At 39.5% G+C, this 18,850-nt stretch overlaps 1 protein-coding gene across 1 annotated transcript in view; it reads right to left on the bottom strand.

Annotated features, from left to right (window-relative positions):
- LOC110171780 (uncharacterized) overlaps positions 1 to 18,850 on the bottom strand; it is a 75,863-nt gene that overhangs the window by 13,663 nt on the left and 43,350 nt on the right. Inside the window, 8 exon segments of the mRNA XM_055163868.1 lie at positions 4,906 to 5,054; positions 5,423 to 5,534; positions 5,950 to 6,005; positions 6,126 to 6,230; positions 7,596 to 7,673; positions 8,509 to 13,590; positions 13,592 to 14,650; positions 15,375 to 18,728. Coding sequence (XP_055019843.1) covers positions 4,906 to 5,054; positions 5,423 to 5,534; positions 5,950 to 6,005; positions 6,126 to 6,230; positions 7,596 to 7,673; positions 8,509 to 13,590; positions 13,592 to 14,650; positions 15,375 to 18,728 — 9,995 coding nt within the window.

Genomic DNA, 18,850 nt, shown 5'->3' with positions numbered 1-18,850 from the left:
ACCTACTTTAGAATGGCCAGTAATTCAGAGAACCCCTTCACTGCTCTCTCAACCCTGATTTATGATGAGAGGGCAGTCCATTAACTGATTAATTTGATTATATTATTGAATATGGTGAATTAACTCACTAGTAATAAACATTTGATAAATATATAGTTTATACTCAACACATATTCGGTTGTTCTAATATGAAAACATAATAAAAAAATATTATCAACATAATAATCATTATCTAGTAGTGTCTAAGAATCACACAATATAAACACCTAAAGGTTTGAATGAACACAACAGTAACCTTGCACTATCTAGGAGCACCTCACTGGTGATAGTGGTCCCTTAATGAAACATGGCAGCTGTGCATTCACATGAGAGTTGTAATATTTTTACTGTATAGTGCACAAGGTCACCTATTTAAAAAAAATCTATCTTAAACTTAAAATGAAAACATACAAAATACATTTCTCAAAAAACCTTTAAATTTAAATAATTATCTGCATTTTTTCACAACTAAGAATAGATTAAAAAAATAAAAAAAAATAAAAGAAAGCTTCTCCATTGATTACTCCTGTAAATTCTAAATAAAACTGAATTACTGGGTTATTGTCCCTTTTGGCAGAGTGAAACTAGAATGAGCAAAACTTACCCCAAACCAGCTCTGATCTCGGCCTCATGAGTAGAGGAATCCTTGCAAATCCCATTCAAACAGGCAGAGAAAGACAAAAATCCAGCTTTGTTTGAGCATCCTTTCAACCGCCTCTTAGTCCCAACATCCCAAAATTGTAGGTTCTGTCCACATACTCACACCCTTAGAGCACATAGTCCGTCTCGTCCAATCATCCCCACATGCTCACACCGCAAACACACTTTTCTAAACACAACTGCACATGCCCCGATAACTCATGCTTTTCCGTTGCCCACAGTCACAGGCAAACAATGTCCTCCACCTCCCCTCACAGGACACCCCTCCCCTCTCTCCACTTCTCCTCCCTCCCACCAGCTCCCTCTCTCACTCTCTCTGCTCCTCTCCCTTTCTTCTTTGTTGTGCGATAGAGGAATTCCTTCCCTTGTTAACGCTACTGATGGGATAGTGTGCCCAAAAAGAGACAATATATTCCAACGGCTCAGATTAACTCCCACAGCTCTGTAGCCAAAATCAGTTTGTTCTTTTCCTCACATGAAGGTCAGGTTTTTGCCCATACACAAACAAGGCGGTGCCATCTTTTAGCACCAATTCAACCACAGCTCAGATTGCCCTGCCACCAATCGGCCATAAAGTGCCCCCTGTACCAATACTAGGGGCTTTCTCGCTAACTCACCCCCTTCTTATCCAACAAAGCCACTCCTCTAAGTCTAACTGTGAATCTGAAAACTTGCTTGAAAAATGGTCTGGGATGGGGGCTAAAAAAGGGGAGTTTTCAATAGACCCCTGGGCTGTCCTCGAAACATTCACATGTTAAGTGACAGCTGCCTGAGTCGGCTCCCCTTCTTTTTGGGAGTGGAGGAGAGAGAAAGAGGTGCACACTACAAAAGAAGCGACTCACTCCCACCCCATACTAAGCCAGTCTCCCGCACATTCAGACCCCAACCCCCTGCACCGCTCATCCCATTTCCCCATTCAGAGTCGGAGCAGAAGCAGCAACAAAGACGACTAATTACTGTAAAACATCTCCGATTACTTTTCAACTCACTTCCAGTTATTACAGCAATAATATCAAACATAGAAAACATGTATTTAAACACTATAATATCAATTCCAAATCAGCACTTTGTTTTTTCACTATACATTGATTCACTATTCAATTCACCATGCAGACCTCTATGTCAGCATGTATGAAAAAAATCTCATTGTGTTGCCACATCAATATGGGAAGGATAAATGCTGTCTGTGTCTGCTATGAAGCTATTAAAATTATTGATCATGTTATCTCAGAAAATCTATTACATCTTCTCTTGCGTGAGGTGCTTACTGTGTTTTATGTGAGGTAGACGTAACTTGAACCTCTATAAATAGTGCAAATAGTGCTCAGGTGAATGACTTTATATTGCAGTTGCTTGACAGAATTTCAAGCTTATATATGTCTCAACAGACAATACGGTATAAATATTACAAATCAAATACCACTCTTCAACAGCACTTCTTTGTAGATGTTGGTAATGGCACAAAAGTATTCGACTACTGAACAACAGAACTCTCTAGGATTATTTAACTCAAAAGTGCTCTTTTTTCAATAGTTCTAAATAGGAGTAATCAATGATAACAATTTTAAGAAGAAAAATAATAAGCTCAAATCCAGTGTTCTTAAACAGGTTCCAGATCTCTCATCATTTACCCAGATCACTGTGACTGTCCTTTGCCAAGAAGACACATGACACCTGATCACGCCTGTCTTTCCTCTTGTTCTGTCAGTGCTAATTAAAAGCCTCTTCTCTGTTGTGGAGATGGAGCATACAGAACACAGATGACTGAAAGAGGACTACAACAGATGGCAAAACACAATGCTCTTGGTAGATATTTGCACACAGTAAAGTCAAGTTGAAAGAAAGTAATTTAAAACCACTTTAAGACTTAAAGGTGCACTATGTAACATTTCTGGTGGAGGGTTCACGAACTGCATGTCTTGTACTGAACTTACCTATTTTTGAGCAGTGAACACCTGTAATTGATTAGATGCAATATGGCTTAGTTTATTGCTATACTGTGGAACATTCCAGGGAAAGCAATAACATCTCCATGGAGACAAGCAGGTGATGGACCAGAAAAGTTACATAGTGTGACTTTAAATAGAATATTTATTTATATGTTCCGTATATTCTTAACATAATTGGATAGGTTTCAAGCCATGTGCCTATTTAGCAGTTGTAACTATTCATGAAACATATGAATATGCAACAGGACAGCATTACAAACACCAGACCCATAGTGTATGGTGTAATTTCATAGGGTGGTGTTTAGCAGGACCAGAACAAGATTGTATTATCCTGTTCCCCTCCTCTCCTATTCCAACCCCTGTGCCATTGTCAGATTAAATCAGGCCTCAATGATGTCTCCCCAGAACATGGTAATTAGACCTCTTGATGAGAATTAGAAAAGAAGGGGCTCCTCAGAAGGGTCAAAGCCAGAAGCACCATTCAACATGTGCACTGTCATTTATCACAAAAAGGAGGTAGCTTCCAGTAAAAGCACTGTGCTGCCCTGCTGGGTTGCCCAGATTCTGCTGAGCTGCTCAGATACTGGAAATTACAATCAAGAGTCTGTCTAGAGCTTAGCTCCATGGAAATAGGGAAGAGTTCAGCCACATCATCCGTCTCATGTTTGATGCAGCCGCTCAATGCAAAAGAAGGATTTACAGCTGTAGGTCGGGCTTTTATATAGAGGAAATAGGCACAGAAAACAAAAGGAGGGACCATTTATCACCATTAACCCCAAAATAGTGTGAGCATAAAAAAGTCTGAAGGAATGTATTATTTCAAGTTGAAGAAAATCAATTTGACATGCTGGGGACAACAATGCATCGGATGTACTGCATAAACCTGTGCAAAGGCATGGGTCACATGAACAAATCTGGTACTACAAAACCTAAGCTGTGTGTTTTAGAAGATAGCATTTTTGCAACTTTGCACAGTCTGGATATAGTTTTTACTTTTTGTGTTGCGTGTAAGAAAACATCTCCTTAAGGCAAAGGTTATGACAGTGGGCATGTTTGCTGGCTTTCAGACACAGAATAGACGTGAAAATGATCTTTGAACCTTGATGTTACTCCCTTGGCCTGATGAGGCCTGTTTATATGTTCTGTGCACAAGCCTTATTTAAGATGCAGCATCTGCTACCAGCCCAGGGAAACCAGGAACCAGGAGTCTAAGACACGCCAGGTCTTTATCCACCATGTGGGGGTTGGGGCTGCAGAGGAAATAATGTATGGGAAGTTATGACCTCAATGAAGGCAAAAGACCAATATGACAAGTGAAAAGAAAAGTGCTACAAGAATATGTTTGAGGAGGTTTTCCATTAGGAATTCATGTATGGCTGCATGTTATATTTTATATGCATGTTTATACAAGATAATTTATTTATTCATTGGTTAAACTTTAAAATATTATTAACTGTAATCCACATTTTTTACCTATGAAGTCCCATTAAGACTAATATGAAAAATACACAGGAATTCCCACATAAAAGAAACTACACACAAGTACCTTGTTATTTTAAATATGTCTTTACCAAAGTGCGTCAGACCTCAGGCTTTTGTCATGGTAATGGCGTTAGTCTGCCACACTCCCGGTTATGGTCTAGGCCTGAGGGACTCGTTAGGAGTTAGAAGCTCAAATGAGGACATCTCTAACCAGGCCCCTGTTAAAAGACCCAATGCAATACACTGGAGAGAGACACACCTGCCACTTTACACAATGTATGCACTGGTTAGTACATCCGTGTTTTCCCATGAATACTGACACTCTCGCCAATGATGTTGTGATCATATAATGTAACTATCAGCATTGTATTTTAAATATTGCATGTAATGCAATGTCTAGGAAATGATGGCAAAACAAACACAAATATTACATTTACACAATGTTTAACTCTTCATTTCACTTATAGATACAAATAATAGATTAGATTTTTGTAAATGCTTAGACTGAGAACTATCATGTCAAGCCTCTGGTTGATGAACTGAACACTGAACCCATTACAGTCCTGCCACCAGATGTGTACTTTTTGGTTTTCTAGTCCTCACTTTTTTGATTTATTAAAATGGGTCTGCCTGTTTTTGTGAATATCCCTTCATCATCCCTTCTTCAAAGAGGAGTGGCCACAGCATTTCCAGTTATTTCCGATCAACACCTTTTAGCGATTTTTGCACTCTCAAAACAAAACAAATCTTGATTTTCTTTTCTCTGCCCTTTTGCCTCTTCTTCCCATCTGATTCTAATGCCTTTTCACTGTGTTCGCTCATCTGTGCAGTGGGCCTCTCCAGCAGCAACCACTTCAGTGAGCTGGCAGTCCCTGGCCAGGCACAAAGAACCCCTCGTTCCCTCTGTGGCCTAACAGAGTAAGCCTGCATGAGTGGAGCAGGACCACCACAGTATCACAAGTGAATATGCTGGGTCATGAGAAGTTCTTTTTCATACAATGTACAATGGACCTTTATCGGATGGCATGACTCATTGGTTTAGTTAACCGTTGTGATGTGAAGTTGGTCTTTTACTGGCAGTTTCAATGTTATCAGTGTGGAGTGGGAACTACAGTATAGTGGCCTTTTCAATTGCTCAAGAGTTGAGGGTCAGTATTGAATTAAGTTAATACCAGTACTTCAGGGGTTGAAATACCATCAAAATAACTTGAATGCTAACTGATAAGGAAAAAAATAATAATAATAATGGGATGTTTAGAAGCAGAGGTAACAGAAGGCAGACAGACACTGACCCTGGGGTCTGAAGCAGGAAGCCTCATCTCCATGTTCTTCAGCCACTGTCTCAAGGCTCTGATTTGACCTCTGAACTCAGACTGCCACTGACTCAGCTCCTCCATGTCGGCACTAAATCACATAATATAGGATACTATTAGCCAACTGCTTGATTTTTGGAAGAAAACATGGTTTATTAGTTACTTATCCCTATAAACCAGTAGCCATTGAACATCACAAAAGACTCATGTTGTAGAATTGTCTAATCGAATAAAATGTCTAATAAAAAGAATAGACATGATTGTGTTTATAATAGTTTTGCCCACATTTTTAGTACTAGTCTAATCCTTTAAACAAAAATACAGAATTTAGGAGTATTTAGTCTTGTTTTTACTTCATAATTGCTGCAGTGTACTTACTTACTGACATAACTTTTTGATTTTTGTTGTTCAGAGACCCAAATTGAATCGAATTGTGAGAAAACTGTGTTGTTGAATCCCTATTCACAACCTAGTGTACATGATTTTAATTACATAAAAACAGTTACCCATATCTTTGGTCCTTTGATGAAAATGCCTGTGGTTCAAATTGCACCCCTTCATCCTGCATGTGACAGAGAATAAATACTGCATGTTGCACTTCTCATCATTTCAACCTTTGATTTTACTAGATTATTATCAATTAATGGGTGACTGGGCTATGGCCAAGTAATCAGTTTCTTACCTTCCTTCCTCCAATGGATGGGAGAGTAAAGTAGGGGTCATACTCCAAAGAGCTGATAGAAGAGTTCTGGGAGGTATTGGCAGGTTCTTCTGATGAATCCAGTGGCTATGTTTTACAGAGCACATTGTGATTTTTCTACAGACAATTCTCAGATTGAGTAGTCTTTAGTTATTTTCTTATTTTAAATTAACTGGTAACTTATATTTATATTTGTACCACGGAAATCAAACTACTGGACCATACATATATTGCTTTTTTCTGAAATCAGTCAAACGGTGCCCTCAAGTGGTGAGTAATCTACTGACTTTTTCTGTAAACCACTTTTAACTTTGAGCTCAAACTGTCCAAATTGTTTTCTAAACAATTTATATTGAAATAAATCCAAAAGTGCTGCAAGAAACCTTATTCTGATAACAATAGGAGATCTACCTCTTCATCCTACTTTAATCAAAAAGTGCCCTCAAGTGTCAGGTCAAGTAAATGTATAAATACTAAATTCATAAACAGATCTTGGTGAGAAATATATTCAGGCATATGACACTCAAAGAACCCTCAAATATATACCAGAATTGATGCATATAATTTTGTTCAGCAGGTTATCTGAATCATGTGTACAACACAGTATTGTATAGTTTGTGAACTGCATTAATGACAAAATAACCTTTTAAAAGTAAATTTATTTACAAAATCATTTTCTAAACTAACTTTTTCCCAAATATCTTTTGTCATTTGAATATTCATAACAAGCAAGCAGATGTATGGTATAATGCATAAAATGATTAAAACAAAGAGACAAAAACAAAGTGTTCAAAACAGTGCTGATGCGGTGCAGATGCTTCAAAATGTTTTCTGAGAACAGCAAAATTACTTGTTTAATATTACACTTTCAAACAATGTAGTGAAATAGGATAGAGTTGTTCTAAGTAACACTTTGGTATTTGCTTTTATACAACATTATCAGCAACAACAAACACACCCAGTGGACTTTCTACATCTTTAAATTGGAATTTCTTTAAATTAGAAGTAAGTCAATAAAACACAATTATTGGCACAGAGGTCCAAGTGATTCTGGAGTTTCCAAGATGATGTCATAATGCTTTATGGATGAATGGGCATTCAGTGGCAAATCTAAAAAAAAAATAATAATAATAATAATAAATAATAATAATAAAATAAATAAATAAATAAAGAACAACAAAACAATAACACAAATGAAAAAAAAAATATATATATATATATATATAAAATATTTAAAATTTATATATATATATATATATATATATACACACACACACACACACACACACACATATATATACACATATACATATATATATATATATACATACATATATACATACACACATATACACATACATACATACATATATACATATACACATATACATATATATACATATACATATATATGTGAAAAGCTTAAGTTAAAATCTGTAAAACTCCACTTGCCTGGATGAGGACATGATGATGGGGACTATAAGACCTAGCCAGCTGAGTGTCCATCTTCAGGAAATGCATTCTATAAGTCTGCAAACACAAAGACAAACAATAGTCACTCAATAAAATCAACAAAACCTAAATACCTGAAAACAGAAAGGATTAAATCAACTGTATACAAAAAGGGTGCAAATTGGTTAAATCAAAATTTAAAAAAAAAAGAAATAACTTACAGTAACTTATATTACAGGAGGCACATCTGTGTGATGAAGCTGCATGAGGTCTGACATCACCTTGGGATTGACCAGGAACACTTGGGCAAAATTGCAAAGCTTCTCTAGTGACTAATCATGTTGTGTCAAAGTAATATTTACATGTCCACTGATTATAAACATATTAACATAAAAGCAATGTCAACTTTTAAAAGGCAATATGTGTGTTTTTGTTGTAGTGTCTGGCTTTATGTGCCAAGAGTAATAAAGAAATAGTCTTTATCAAGAAGATTTTAACATAAGAAATATCATGAACCCATCCATATTCTATACAAATATTCAATGTAAAATCTTTGTCTGTAAAATATCAAAACTTTGTTTACATATAGAATATAAAGTTTTTAAAGTCATAAAAATGTCAAAGAAAGTAATACTGTAAATTTCTAAAAATTAATGAACTTGCAAAGCAACCTTTTAACAGGTATAGTATGTTATGTCCAAAAATATAAACTATGTTTAAAATTGTACTATTCTAAACTCTACATGCAAAACAAAACAAAACAGAAAAAAACTAAAACTAAAAACTAAACAATAAATAAATAACTGCTATGTGTCTATTTCTTAAGAGTTAGTTAGTCTTCAGTTCTATTGTTCATTTCTATTAGTGGGTTTATGTGTGGTTGCACTAAATTATACATAACATATGGCTATCAGAATCTGCGTCCATAGCTGGTTGAAGATGATGTATAAGAGGAGGAGGAGAAGTTCATGCTGAAGGCAGAGCCAGCATCAATACTGCCCCTCCTTGATCCAGTTCTGGAACCAGTCCTTGATCCAGACCGAGAGCCATAGGCCGAGCCAGTTCCACTCAGATTATAGGGACTATACACTCCTTTGGTGGATTCTGATGATGCTTCAAGAAGCCTCAGGCCAGATCCTTCCTCAACCATGCTTTTGTCCATTGCGTCTTTAAAGGAGATTTTAAGTTTGGTTTTGGGACATGTCAAATATTTTGAATAAGCATTCACATCTCTGAGTTTTTGGGCAGTGCGTGAATCAATAGTTCCCTTCCTGATAGACTCATCGAGTGACACTCTTCCCTCGACCTCAGGCTCAATAAGTCCACCTGTGAGATACTGGATCTCAAGGAATCGCTGCCCAGCTTCATAATACAACCAGCCCTTTTTCAGTGCTTGGGAAGCTGACATTTTAGATTTTGTTCTAGGGTCTTCAAAGCCATTAAATGCTTTTTGGGCAAGGTTAAGACGATCAACCATAATTTTATCCACCAGACCCTTCTCTGTGGCATCACTGACTGAGAATCTTTCTCCACTTGAGGGGTCAATTATTCCTCCTGTGCAAGCTTGTGCTTCTAAAAGTCGTTGACCTGTAATGTTGTCTACCAAGTTTCTATGCATGGCCTCTGTTACAGAAATTTTTTCCAGAGTGTCTATATCCAGTATACCAGCGATGGGACAAGTGACTTCACTTGGGTCATTCCATATGACTGCAGGTGCTTTAATAGTTGGAATGGGGCTCATGGGATAAGAGGAGGTTGAGCCACTGGTGGAACCAACTGAAGATGACCGTGAGCGGAAACCTCCTATATTTCCAGAAAGCATATCTGCAAACTCTGTGATGGATAAGTTTCCAGACCTGTAGCTTTCAAGTGAGCGTTGGTCAATCAGACCACGGCCAATAGCATCATCAACATCATACTGTCGCCCAGATCTTCTGTCAATGATTAGAGTTTTGACCGTGCCATCTGAGGAGCTCATTGTGATCTCTTCCCATTCACACTCCTGCTCTGCAAGCTCCAAGTAGGTTTGATGGTCAATTAATCCCCGTCTGTATGCTTCATAAACCGTCATTTCTTTACCAGTTTCAGGGTCAACAATGACAACACGGCGCTTACGGACAGAAGATTTAGAAGATGTTTTTCTTTCACGATGTTTATCTTTCAGCAGCAGAAGCACCAGACCAGTGTCAGGGTCTTTAATGCACCTTTCCATGAGCTGCAAGTATGTTAGATTTTCCTCAGTGTTGGGATCAAAGAAACCTTTGGTATCATCAGACGGATCTGTCAAAATCTCATTCATTTCTTCATCAAAGAAGCCACGCTTGTAGGCAACTTCAACTGGCAGGCGGTGACTTTCCTCTGGGTCAATGATTCCTCCTGTAGCAATCTGGGCTTCTAGTAGACGAATGCCATGATCTTTCAATATGAGACCCTTATTCATGGCCTGGAACAGAGATATTGTCTTGCCTGAATATGGATCTCTATAGCCTGTGACTGCCCGCTCAGCTGAAAGAAGTTTGTCTTTGAACTCAGGTCCTACAATTCCCATCTTTACAGCTTCAGTAACTGTAAGTTTGAGGTTTTTGATGGGATCAATGACGTATCCAGTGGCTGCTTGTGCTTCAAGGAGCTCAAATGCTGTACCTGGTCTAATCATATTTTTCTTCATAGCCTGATAAATGGATAAACGTTCTTTTGATGATTCCAAAAATACACCAGCAATACAGCCTGTACCTTCAAGGTATCGTGATAGTCTATTACTAACTTCATCCAGTGATAATGCACCTTCATTCAATTGTTTGACAGTCTCTAGGTCAATAATCTGTGAGCGTAGAAGCTCCTCAATTGTGATCTGTTTCCTAAGACCCTTAAACATCAACCTCTTGTCTCCCAAAGAAAGAAGACGCAGTCCTCCCTCTAGCTTGCATCTCTTCAGTAACTCTGCATATGAAACTTTCTCCTCCGTTACGGGGTCAATAAAGCCTTTAACATCATCATTTAGTTTCTCATTGGTTTCTTTATTAATGTAACCTCTTTGCATTGCGACATCTGTTGGGAGGTGGAACTGGAATTCAGGGTCAATAATACCTCCTGTGGCAGTTTGTGCTTCTAACATTTTAAGAGCATAATCTTGGGTTACAAGGTCTTTTTTCATGGCCTGGAAAAGAGAGATAACTTTTCCACTGTAAGGATCTTTGTATCCTGTGACTGCTCTTTCTGCTGACAAGAGTTTGTCATGGATTTCTGGTCCAACCACACCTTTGCGGACAGCTTCATCAACTGTAAGTGTTTCATTCTTAATTGGGTCTACAATAAAGCCGGTAGCTGCCTGTGCTTCTAGCAGACTAAGGGCTAGCTCTGGTGTCAGGAAATCTCTCTTCATTGCTTGGTAGATGCTCATTTTACACGAGTCAGTTGTGACTCCCGCAACACAACCAGTGCCATAGAGATACTGCTTTACACTGCTCAACTCCATTATGTCACGGATATCTCTTTTTCCTTGTATAAGGAGATTATATGTCTCCAAATCTATGATTCGGGCATTGTACAATTCTTCAATTGTTATCCTTCTTCTTATTGTTGTGCATGATAATGGAGCATCATTTCTGATTATTTCTCTCTGCTCCATGATCTCAATAATGATGATAATCATCCGTTCTTTTGTGATTTTACCAGAGCGGTATTCATCCATGAGCTTCTGTCTTTCTTGTTCAGGAAGCAGATTTGAATTCATAATATCCCAGAGGTTCATTGGTTTGTCAGAGAAACCCTCAATTGGAATGTCAATTTGAGTGTTGCTCAGGTCACTTTGTGTTTGTTCCTCTGTGTAGAGGTAGGTCTTTTCTACAACAGTTGGGGACTGTGGCTTTGAGAGTGGCAGCATGTACAAGCCTGTATCTGGATCTTTTTGACACTTGTCTTTAAGCTGTTTGTAGGTGACATTTTCATCATTTTCAGGGTCTGAGAAAACTTTGTTTTCATCATATGGTTCAGACAGAATTTTGGCAGTTTGTTTATCAAACATGTTTTTCTGATATGCCACATCAGTGGGGACTCGGTGGCTGTTAACTGGATCAATGATGCCTCCACAAACCATCTGGGCTTCAAGCATTGGCAAAGCTTGCTCCTTTAGTATCAAGTCTTTTTGCATTGCTTCAAAGAGGGAGATTTTGTTACCGGTAAATGGGTCTTTGTAACCTGTGACAGCCTTCTCTGCAGACAGGAGCTTCTCGTGTAACTCAGGTCCAACAATGCCCGACCTAACTGCTTCATCCACTGACATGCACTGGTTTTTTAATGGATCCACAATGAACCCAGTGGCTGCCTGGGCCTCTAAAAGAGCAAGCCCTGTATTGTGTCTGAGGAGCTTTTTCTTCATTGCTTGGTAAATGCTCATCTTTTCTCTTGAAGGCTCATTGTAAATACCAGCAATGCAATCTGAGCCCTGGAGATATTTACTGACATTGGGGTTTCTACTGACTTCTGCAGGTGTTGTTTTGCCTTGCTGAAGGAGATTGAATGTAGGTTTGTCAATGATTTTAGAGTCATAGAGTGAGCTTGCTGGTACATTTGCTCTGAGTCCCTTGAAAGTGGATTGCTCTTGTTTCTTTACTTCTTTTTCAGTGACGACAGTAATAATAATCTTTATTAGCTTTTCAATAGTGATCTTTCCAGACATAAACTGTTTGAGGAGGTCATTTCTCTCCTGCTCTGTGAAATATTCAGAATGAATTATTTCCCAGATTGTGACTTTCCTGCCCTTAAATGGACCACTATCCAACTCCATAGTGGCCTGGGTCATTGCTTCTTTGGTTTGAGCCTCTGTGCAAGTTGTCTCTTCTTTACACTTGATTGCTTCATCAGACAAAGGCAGGAGCTGGAGACCTGTTTTCTTGTCAGTGATGCATTTCTCAAAGAGCTGTGCATATGTGACATTCTCTTTTGTATTAGGATTGAAAAAGCATTTAGCCTCATTGGTGGGAGTAGTTAAGATTTGTTTTGTTTCATCATCAAAATAGTTCCGCTGACAGGCTACATCATGAGGGATGCGGTGGCTCTTCACTGGATCAATGATACCCCCAGTGGTCAATTGGGCATCAAGCAGCCTTATGCCATGTTCTTTTGGGATCAGATCTTTCTTCATTGCTTGGAATAAAGACACAGTTTTTCCCGTATATGGATCTCTATAACCTGTCACAGCCCTCTCAGCAGACAGAAGCTTTTCATGCAGCTCTGGGCCAACAACTCCTGCTTTCACAGCTTCATCAACTGTATGCTTCTGGTTGGTGATGGGGTCAGTAATGTACCCTGTTGCTGTCTGGGCTTCAAGCATATTTAGAGCGAGCCCTGGTCTCATCATGTCCTTCTTCATAGCTTGATAGAAAGACATTGGCTGTTTGGAAGACTCTATGTATACACCTGCAATTCCATTTGTACCTTTCAATGCTTTTTCAACAGGCTTCATTTCAGACACTTCTTTAACTGTTACAGCCCCTTTGTGCAATTTATTATACAAGTCCTTATCAATAATTTTGGATTCTACTAGATCTGCGGCAGGGACAGGGCCTCTAATACCATCAAATGTGATTTCACTTGTCTTCTCTTTGTCTTCTGCAACAGTAATTACAATCTTGATGATCTTTTCAATTGTGATTTTGCCTGTCCTGTATTGACGTAGAAGGTCTTTTTTCTGGTCTTCAGTGAAGTATTCAGAGTTGATGATTTCCCAAATAGTGACTGTTTTGCCCTGGAATCTACCAAATGGTACTGACACAGTTGTTTTGTTGAAAACATCTTTAGTCTCTTCTTCTGTGTACATGCTTGAACAATATGCAGCTTGGTCTGTGATGGGCAGGAGCAGAAGCCCTGTGTCTGAGTCAGTTTTGCATCTTGCCATTAGTTCAGTATACGTAAGAGGTTCTTGAGTACTTGGGTCAAAGTACCCCTTGTTATCATCTGAGGGTTTCTCCATGATCTTGTTCATTTCTGCATCATACTTGGCCTTGTTTACAGGCCAAATTAGTGGGCACTCTATGACTGTGAATAGGATCAACAAGGCCCCCAGTTGCCAGTTGAGCTTCAAGAATTCTGATTGCATGATCATGTTCAATGAGACCCTTCTTCATTGCTTCAAAAGTAGATATTTTTCCACCAGTGTAGGGATCTTTGTAGCCAACAACAGCTCTCTCAGCCAACACCATTTTGTTGTGCAATTCTGGCCCAATCAAACCCTCTTTAACTGCTTCATTAACAGAGAATTTCTTGTTGTTAATGGGGTCTATCATAAAACCTGTAGCAGCTTGGGCCTCAAGAAGAATCATAGCTGTACCTAGTGTAATCTTCTTTTCTTTGGATGCTTGATAGATAGACATTTTCTGATTAGTTGGGCTTAGTATTCCAGCAATGCAGTTTCTTCCTTTAAGAATTTCTTTCAGGTTATCACTCTCTCCTAGCTCATGCACAGTAGTTTTGCCATCTTTCAATCTGTCAAACTCTTTCTTAGGTAGAAGGCCAATATCAAGCAATCGACTTGCAGGAACTTTTTCACGAATGCCATCAAAAGACAAAGGATCAACCCCATCTGTTATATCTGAAGCATTTTGGCCATTGAGGACTTTTCTTGTAGTCTCAACCACTGTTATGGTTTCAATGTTTGTGTGCTCCTTTTGTGCATCCTCCATCTGTTGCAGTTTCTCTCGCAGTTTCTGGTTTTCCTCAGCAAGTTTTCTTTCTTGCTCAAGTCTAATCCTCTCCAGCTCCTGCATTTCTTTCTGTTTGTTAAGCATTTCCAGCTCAGCCTCCTTCTGCTTGTTGAGGGCAGCATCCATGTTGGCTTGCAGTTTTTTCTTCTCTTCCTCCATTTGTTTCTTCTGACGCTCCTGTTCATCTTTGAGAGCTTGGGCCTTTCTGACTTCCTCCTCAAACTGACTCTCGAGTCTCTTTTTCTCATCTTCAATTTGCTTTTCCTTCCTCAAGAGCATCTCCTTTTCTGTTAGGAATGTCTGCTGCAGCATGGTTTTCTCATGCTCTATTTGTTTCTGTTGTGCATCAGCCATCTAAAAAAGAGAAAGAAAAAATAAAGTGAGTATTCAAATGCAATGGTATACCAAGTACAGTTTACCTAAACATAATACAGGTGCATCTCAATTCTCTAGACTAAATGTAAAAGCGTTTTTGTGTTTCCCTTGAACTGAAATACAATTCCTCAATACTGTAGGCATTAATGTGCACCTGCTTGTTTGACTAGGACAACAATATACAATGCACTTTGCTTATGCATATTCAGATAAATTACACTGTTTTGCGCTGATAAACTGGACATTCTGCAATGTGCGTTAAATATTTTAATATTTAGTCTGGTATATCAGTAAAACTGAATATAGAGCTTTATCATAACTTTATGAATAAAATAAAATTACCAAAATTCTCATTTAATTTGTATTTTGGCATTTTAATAATATAACTGCAAAACAAATGCCTAACCGTAAATACTTCACTTAATAAAAAAATGTGTATATGTTCTTTTTCCATCTACAGCAGCATTATGATGTTCCTGAAAATGGTAAAATGCATGTCATGTCATTCCAGGGAATGGGACACATACCGGATGCAATATGCATGAGCACAGTGCAATGTAAAACAGAAACAATATTTAAACCATATGGATTCGGAGTTAGTGAAGGAAATGGATAGAGCATTGATAAGAGAGGAATTGGTTAGTTTGTAGAGATTATTCTCAATGACATAAGCTGCATGGTTATGTCATTATTAACACAATACCTCTTTTGATTTATATTGAAGTTCCTCTGCTTCTTTTTTGAGTCTAGCCTTCTCCTTCTCTAGGTCTGCGATTGCTTTGCGTAAATCATCAGCTTCTCTGCTGGAGTTTAGCCTTTCATTTTCCAGTTTTTCCACAACTGTATTTTTTTCTCTTGTAGTTATCTCTGTCTCATGGAGACGGGAAGCAATTGTGTCTGCCTGTTTCTTGAACTTTTTGGCTTCCTCTTCGGCTCTTGCCTGAGCCTCACTGAGCTGAGAAACTTGCAGTTTGAGTTTTTCTGCTTCAGCCAATATCTCTAACTGTCTTCTCCTCTCTGCTTCAAGAGATTTCTGGTACTCCTCGGTCTCCTCATTCAGGCGCTGCTGCATAAGTTGCTTATCCTCCAGTAGTTTTTGAGCTTGCTCCTGTGCAAGATCCTTTTGTCTTTGCAGCATTTCAGCTTCAGCCTTAAGTCGAGAAGCTTCCTGAATTGCTTGCATTTTCTCTTTTAGCATTTTTTCTGCCAGGGCTCGTTGCTGATTAAGGTCATCCTCTGCAATTTGTCTCAGACGAGCTGCCTCTTGTGCTTCTATGCTAAGCCTGGCAGCATCTTCAGCCAGCTTCTTCATATTTTCAGCTTCTTCTGCAAGCAACTTTTGAGTGCTGTCTTTGTCTTTCTTAATGAGACGCTGATTCTCCTCTTCAATCTTGAGTTTCAGTTTCATTAGCTCCTCCATTTGAACTTTGACTTTGAAAAGCTCCTCCTCCACCTGAGACCTCTGCTTAACAGCATCATCCACCTCATCCTTTAAGCGCTGAAGTTCGTCATCAAGGAGGGATTTCTGTTTATCAGTTTCATCCAGTTTAAGTTTCACCTTTGTAAGCTCTTGCTCAACTTGGAACTTTTGCTTTAATGTTTGTTCAGCCAGTTTCTTGTGCTTGGCCATCTCTGCATCAGCTTGTTGCTTTTGCTTTAGCGCTGAGGCTTCTGCTTGTGCCCGTTTAGCGGCTTCAAACTCTGCCTCTTTTCTCAGCCTCTCTGCGTTCTCTTGTGCTTTGGCCTGGTTTGCAGCTTCTTGTTCAGCAGCAGCTTTCTGCCTCTCTGCCTCCTCAGCTTGTTGGCGAAGCAATGTTGCCTCACGTTCTGCCTTTTCTTTAGCTTCTGCAGCTTCTTTTGCTAGAGCTCTTGCTTTTTCATATTCTTCCTTCAGCTTTTGCTGCATGGCACCATCTTCTTTCTGCTGAGCAAGAACCGTCTGGACTTGGAGCTCGGCTGCGCTACATTTAATTGCTGCTTGCTGTGCTGCAACAAGCTGCCTTTCAGCTTCTTGGTCAGCTTCATCTTTCTGCTTTCTGGCTTCTTCAGCTTTCTTTCTCAAACGTTCCAATTCGTCTAAGGCTGCCTTTCTCTGTCTGGCTGCCTCCTCCTCTGCAGCTGCAATTTTCTTCACTCTTTCCTCAGCTTCTCTTCTGCGCTTTTCTTCCTCCAAGGCAAGTTTCCTCAGTTTTTCTGCCTCCTCTTCAGCCCTGAGTTTGCTCTGTTGGGTTTCATCAGCAATGTTTTTCAGTTTGTTAAGTTCAAGCTCTAGATCAAGTTTGCCAGAGGAGGCTTTTTCAAAGTTGAGCTTGAGTATTCTGATTTCTTCTTCAACGATTCGCTTTTGTTTGAGGGTATCATCCACAAGTGTCTTTTGTCGTTCCATTTCAGCATCTGATGATTTTTTGAGTAAGATGATCTTTTCTTCAATCTCCTGCTTGTGCAGATTAGCCTGATCTTCAAGAGCTTTCCTCTGGTATGCCTCATCTTCAGCTTTACGGCGAAGTCTTTCATTTTCTGCTTCCTTTTCTTTTAGGGCAATTTCAGCTTCAGTTTTGAGGCGGGTGGCTTCACTAATTGCTGCTAACTTTTCTTTGAGGATCCTCTCTGCTTCAGCCCTCTGACGGGCCGCTTCCTCCTCAGCTATCTGTCTTTGCTGCTTGGCTTCTTCAGCAATAGCTCTGAGTCGACTTGCCTCATCTGCTAGATCTCTCATCTTGGCAGCTTTGTCCTCCAGAAGCTGTTTGCTCTTCTCTGTATTGGACATGCTCTCCTGTTCTGCTTTGAATTTCATCTGAATAAGTACATCCATTTCGCTCCTCACTTTAGCCAGCTCATCTTCTAGTTGTTTTCTTTGTTGCTCAGCCCGAATGACTTCATTCTTTAAACGGTATAGTTCATCTTCCAGAAGGGACCTTTGTTGCTCAGCATTGTCATAGTCTGCCCTGAGACGGATCAGCTCCTGTTCGGCATTGAGTTTCTGCTGAGCAGTGCTGTCAGCAAACTTTCTCTGCCTCTCCAGCTCCTTCTCTGCCATGTCCTTTTGCTTTAGAGCAGACTCTTCGGCTTTAGCTCTCTTCTTAGCTTCACGCTCGGCATCCTCCTTCTGTTTCTCAGCTTCTTCCTGTGCAATGGTCTTTTTGTGGGCTTCTTCCTCAGCTTGAAGCCTTAGTCGCAGAGCCTCGTTGGCTTTTTGCCGCCATTTTTCAAGCTCCCTTTCGGCCTCTTCTTTAGCATTTTCAGCATCAGCCTGTTGTTTTTGAAGACGCGTGGCTTCCAGTTGTAGTTGAAGTACGGCACCATGCTCTTGTTTAAGGGATTCTTCCAACTTGGATGTTTTTTCCACAAAGGACAGGTGTCTGCTCTGGAGTTCAGCAGCAGCACTTTTCTGGGCAGCTGCATGTGCTACTTGTATTTGTCTGTCCTTTTCTATCTGAGCTTGTTTAACTCTCCTCTCAGCCTCCTCCGCCTGCATTCTAAGATTTTCAAGGTCTTCCAGAGCTTTTTGCTTTTGGCGTGCGGCCTCTTTCTCTGCATCAGATTTGCGCTTAAGCTCTTCTTCTGCTAAGCGCTTCTTTTGTGTTTCTTCATTGACCTGTCTGCGAAGTTTCTCTGCCTCATCTTGAGCGGCCTTTCTGAGTTTTTCAGCTTCATCAGCTTTGTCACGAAGTTGCTTAAGCTCAGATTCTGCAATCATTTTTTGCTTTACTGTAGTCTCTAGTTGGATTCTTATTAAGTGTATTTCCTCCTCAATCTTTGCCCGGCTTTGAAGAGCTTCTTCTACCTGTTGGGCTTTGTCATTAATCTGTTGCTCAGAGAGATTTTTCAGCTCATGGAGTTCCAGTTGGATGTTGGACTTTTGTCTTTGTGCATCTACGGCTGCGATTTCTCTTTTGCTCACTTCTTCCTGCATTCTAAGTCTCAGCTCATTGGCTTCTTTTTCTGCTTTGGCAATGGCTTTTGCATGAGCATCAGCTAACTGTTTCTGTTTGTCTAGTTCAGCCTGCATCTCGGCCATTTTTTTCTTTTCTTCTGCTTTGAGTTTCTCTGCAGCTTTCTGCATTAGTGGAAGCAAATTATAGAGAAAGGATTATAATCAAGCATGATAAGGTAATACTTTACTTTAAATAGCTATACTACATGAGACAGTTGTGCTTATTAGAATAAGCATAAGCTGAT

Source organism: Boleophthalmus pectinirostris, unplaced genomic scaffold (assembly GCF_026225935.1).
Source record: "Boleophthalmus pectinirostris isolate CB_2022bp ecotype Guang Dong unplaced genomic scaffold, ASM2622593v1 HiC_scaffold_6, whole genome shotgun sequence".
In the NCBI taxonomy this organism is placed as follows: Eukaryota; Metazoa; Chordata; class Actinopteri; order Gobiiformes; family Gobiidae; genus Boleophthalmus; species Boleophthalmus pectinirostris.
Note: the sequence above shows the minus strand (reverse complement) of the source record. Positions and strands in the feature narration are given on the sequence as shown.